The sequence below is a fragment of the Suricata suricatta genome, chromosome X (assembly GCF_006229205.1).
Source record: "Suricata suricatta isolate VVHF042 chromosome X, meerkat_22Aug2017_6uvM2_HiC, whole genome shotgun sequence".
Taxonomy (NCBI): domain Eukaryota; kingdom Metazoa; phylum Chordata; class Mammalia; order Carnivora; family Herpestidae; genus Suricata; species Suricata suricatta.
This window is the reverse complement of record NC_043717.1, coordinates 53,512,062-53,517,147: the sequence shown is the minus strand read 5'-3', so window position 1 is coordinate 53,517,147 and position 5,086 is coordinate 53,512,062. Positions and strand designations below refer to the sequence as shown.

General features: G+C 47.4%; 1 protein-coding gene across 1 annotated transcript; it reads left to right on the top strand.

Moving 5' to 3' along the window:
• Positions 1 to 1,667: 1,667 nt before the first annotated feature.
• Positions 1,668 to 2,431, top strand: LOC115284387 (protein FAM236B-like). Its single transcript, XM_029931079.1, has 3 exons — positions 1,668 to 1,776; positions 1,985 to 2,136; positions 2,288 to 2,431. Exons 1-3 carry the CDS (start codon positions 1,741 to 1,743, stop codon positions 2,313 to 2,315), a joined length of 216 nt encoding a protein of 71 aa, XP_029786939.1. The 5' UTR covers positions 1,668 to 1,740; the 3' UTR covers positions 2,316 to 2,431.
• Positions 2,432 to 5,086: the final 2,655 nt, after the last annotated feature.

The following is a 5,086-nucleotide window of genomic DNA, read 5'->3' as shown; positions in this document are numbered from 1 at the left end:
TAATCAATGGACTGTTGTCAAAATTAGAAACAAACACACACCCAAGAGGGGAAAAGAAAACGTTTTGTTTCTGAAACACCAGGGTTCAGTATCTCTGTGTGGCACCATTTTCTACTCCTGTACTGGAACCTCATGACTGACCTTGACTTCTGCTTAATCTCCAGAACAGGGCATACTGATTTTTCTGTTACAAAAACTCACTTTATTGCCCTGGCCTTCTGCTTGTGAAGCACTCCCCTTTCTCTATTTCCTGGTCAACTTTTTACCTCGCTCATTTTAGGTACGCCTCCTTGGGAAATCTCCAAGACTCTATTCTAACTTCCAAGGCTGGGTGGCTGTCACTCCTCCGTCCTCCCATAGCCATGTAAAGTTCCATCCATTGCTCTCTACTGTAATTATCCTTTTTTTTTTTTTATTGTCTCCCGCCGAGTGGCTTGAAGTAGCAACCGAGCTTCATTCATTTCTACGACCCCAGAGATAGGCTCCCAGAGAAGATTAGCCCTGTATCCTCACAGTTATATAAGAGATGCTTTCCTAAAGAATGCTATTATTCGAAACCAAATAAGATTCTGAGGACACCTACGTCCTCTTTCCCTTCCAGGTAATGTTTGCAAGAGAGCTCTCTTGAAGTCAGTGGCACAGACTCTCATAGTTCTTAGTGGTAAATAAGGGGCATAACTACACAGCTTCACTTGTAACCCAAGTGTCAAAGATAAAATTTCATATGGCAGAACTAGGCAACAATAAGCTCTTACCTTAATTGTTCTGCTTTCAACTTTGCCCAGGCCCGGCCCTTCCTCTCTGTCCCTCACATTTCCCAGCTCTCTAGGCCCCAAACCACCTGTCCATTACCCACCAGATGCTGACACACAGACATGGCATCTCACATAACCCTCTGAGAGGAAAAGCTCTGCTGTTGATTGGACTATGGATGCCATCACCTAGCTCACCTTCCATGCTTTGATAACTCATTTGGACCCATACCCCTCCCCGGAGCTTTGATGTACGTAATCCTATGAATCTCTCCCATGTGGCGAGGACCCACATGAACACTCCTGTCTATGGCATCTCCACCAAATGACAACTCACCATCTGCCTGAACACCTCTGCGTTTTCGGTCAGCAAGCAGAAAGCTGGCTTGAGCCTGCTAGGAAGTTCAGAGAAAATAAGAAAGAAGGAAAGAAAGAAAGAAAGAAAGAAAGAAAGAAAGAAAGAAAGAAAGAGAGAGAGAGAGAGAGAGAGAGAGAGAGAAAGGAAGGAAGGAAGGAAGGAAGGAAAGAAGGAAGGAAGGAAGGAAGAAGGAAAGAAAGAAGGAAAGAAAGAAGGAAAGAAAGAAGGAAAGAAAGAAAGAAAGAAAGAAAGAAAGAAAGAAAGACAGAAGAGAGGAAGGAAGGAAGAAAGAGAGAGAAAGAAAAGAAAGAAAGAAAGAAAAGAAAGAGAGAGAGAGATTGAGAGAGAGAGATTGAGAGAGAGAGAGAGAGACTCAGGAGGGGTGGGAGTAAAAGACACAGGAACAGAGGGGATGTCACATACCAGAAATGCATCCACTGCTTGAGCACAGTGCACTCAGCTGTGGGAGGGAGGAAGAACAGGGCGGGGCCAGAGGGGCTGGAGGGGCGTGGAGGGGCGTGGAGGCACCAGGCCCTTAGCCTCTTTGTGCCAAGCAGTGTGAGGAGTATAGCTGGTCTCTTCAAGGAAGTCCTGTCCATCACTACTGGCACATCACACTCTCCTGGAAGCATGATCTTCACTCCCTTTCTTCCACCCCCTGACCTGGTGAGTCTGCTTTCCTTGTTACCATGGGATGTCAGCCCCAGGGGGCTAGAGGGTAGGCTATAGCAGTCCCTGCTGTATCCTTAACACCTGGAATAGGGACAAGGATGCACACTATACTTATGGAATGAGTTAATAAATGTCAGGGAAGGCAGGGACCACTAGGATGAGGCTATGTACCTCTTGTTTGTTTGTTTGTGTGTTTTTTCAGAGTGTGAAAGACACCAAGGAATTTGGTCTTTTGTCTGACATCATGGAGAACCCATCCAACGGCACAAGCTCACCCAGAGAGCCTGCTGGTCCCCAAGGGTCTTGGAGGAGCTGGCTCCAGAGAGCTCTGGCACATTTCACCAGGTCCTTCAGGTGAGAGCTCAGAGCCAGCCTCTGCCTCTCTCACTGCTCACAGCCAAGCCAGCACACCTCCCCTTCTACCTGACCCAGAGAGCCCCCAGGCCAGGCCTCACTGCCCTAGAGCTCCCAAGGGTCCAGTTGTCACTCTGCTTTGCCTTTGTAGGAGAGGATACCAGACACTCGGAAACTGAGATCACGGGACCACAGACAGACCCATGAATGGTGGTCAAGCCCCCTCTGCTGCCACATGCCCTTGCTTGCCTCAGTTTTTCAATCGCTGGCCCGAAATAAATGTTGGCACGCTTGACTCTTTCTGCTTCAACTTTTCAACAAAGTAACTTGCAACACTGATGCCACTCTCAGGTGAATTAGGGGTTATCAGTTGTGGCAGGGAGGTGGCAGAGGGAGGGAGCTAGTATCTTACTTGGCTCTATAGACTGTACACCCTCTTTCTTGGTGCAGTGCTGCTGGTTTCTCAGTCACCATTGCAATAGATTTTGGCCAATGAAGAGTGAACTTTTCACAGTGGAAAGCAGTGACCCTAATGAGGGAAATGACTGCAAGAATGACCCAACACCACACACACTCTTCATTATCTGAGAATAACTGGGCAGTGCTTATATAGAGGGTAGGGGGAGGGACACATGCAAAAAGAATCTTTGTATCCTAAGAAAAACTCTTAGACCCATATACATACGATCAACTCCCAAGACCCCTGACTCAGGCACAAGATGGAGCCTCTTCAACAGGCAACCTCCTCCCTAATTATGGATTGTTCATTTTCATGATGAGGGCTTTTTTCCCCTTCCCAGCGTGGCCTTGATATGCACTGCAACATAATGTCAGAAGAGGAAGTCTATCAGAGCAGTTAGAGCATATTTGTCCCTTTAACCCAACAACATGTAGAAGCCCTGTTAGATATTGCAACACCTAGAACCACAAGTCCAATAGACAAAGATATAGGACGTGCTCTTTAATATCGAAAAGCCTAACTAGAACAGAGGAACACCAAAATATTCTTTTCCCCTAGCTCACATAGTCACCTATACAAAGCCAGGAGAGAAAAAAGTACTTGTACAGGGAGTGCTGTGTGCACTAACTGACCTTTAGTTGATCAGAGGTCCAATGTCTTTAAACATTTGTGAAGCTCAGGTGGGTAAAGTTCAGGTACAAAACAACATTTGGAAGTCCTACAGCCCTTTCATAGCCCTTTTCCTACATCCCTGAAGGGTAACCAAAGTGGGACCCACAGGTACAAACAGAGGAGGCTGTTAACTTAGTGTGACAGGGCTGCTCTCGGTCTGGTGCCTCAGCAGCCTAGGTTCCTGGGTGGCCTAGGAACCAGCCCTCTGCCCATAGTGCCTCTGTTCTCCTAACATGGCCCCTAATTCAGTGGGGATGCTCAGCTCCATATCACTGTTTCTCCACATCCTGGGTCTGTCCTGTCCAAAAGAGGAGAGGAGCTCCAACTCATTAGAGGATGGGAGACGGTTGGGCATTCATTCCTTCATAGCTGGTGTCACATCAGTCACCAAAGACGACTGGGGTTGTCAGGGAAAGTCTATGCATGCATGTGCACATGCGCCTCTGTGTGTGTGTGTGCGTACGTGCACGTGCGTGCGTGTGTTTAGGATACGAATATTTGTGGAAACAAGAAATATTACTATAAAATCTGGTGGATAAACATGCAGCACAACTCGGTAGCCACTCCTGAAGCCCAAGCAGCAGAGATGGGATTTAACAAAGCAGGCCTTGGTAACAAGGAGCCCTCACTTCTGTTCCTCAGCCTCAGCTCTAGCCCATCTTGTCTAGGGATTCTCAAATCTGAGAATTTTATTTCTCAAGGCCCCACCATAAGCCCAGAGCCACCTACCCACTTACCCACCAGATGCTGACTGATGACCACCCAGACACATCATCCCTTGAAAGAAGTACATCTGCTGTTGATATGACCTCCGTTGCCATTACCCACCTCAGCCCCTCTTAGTTTTGATGTACCACGTGGCCTTCCCTGCCTCCCACTTTGTACAGGCCTTTGGATTCCAGAGCCTCACAACAAAAGATACTTTCCTCTGCCAGCCCCACACTCACAAGATATTCCTCCTTATATCTCCCCATTAACATCCCTGTTCCCCCTGCCTGGGGGACCATGATCTCTCTGGCTGACCTTGAGCAAGTCCTTCCTCCTCTGTGGTCTCGGCACTTTTAGAAATGATTGCCTGGGTTTTCAGTAAGTCATGCTCTCCTAGCTGTGCACATCCTTAAGCCTTCCGATTCTGCTCTGGCTATGGAGGGCGCAGAATCAGCCACAAAACCTCAAATATGTCTTCTGTCTACTAGGACTAGGAATGAGTCAACTCGTAAATTTTAAGGGGGCCTCCTTACCCTCTTGAACAGTCAGATGAACAGCCAGAGCACACAAAAGCAATTACATGTGGAAAGAGACAGAGAGTTCAGCAGTAAGGAAAGGTAGGGGTCATCAGTTTTACATCTTTGCTTCTAAAAGATGACTGAACCTGCGTTCTGAGCTCTCCTTCGTTGCTTACTCCCACCTTACCCTCACCCCTAACTATATCATGTCACAATCCGTGAACCCAAGGGGATGGCTTAGGTAGGCAAGGAAAGTGGACAGTTCCTCAAGAGAGGGCATGAGATCAGCAGGACCTCCCAGCTCTGATGGTGAACAGATGGCCATTGGGGTGTGCACGTGAGCAAGAGATTAAGCCGTTGTGTTTTTTTTTTTTAACTCATCTACCCTCATTCTCTCTAGTGCTTTATCCCAGTGATTTCTGAGCAGCCTTAGGAAGGTGGCAACGTTTGTCCTTAGCTCTGCCAAACATTACACACCCTGCTGTGTTACAGGGGCTTTACACATTATTTGTTTTATTCTCCAGTCACCCAAAACAAGAGATGTGTGAGCTGCATTCTGAGGTCACATCACCAGCAAGAGATCTAGAGCCAA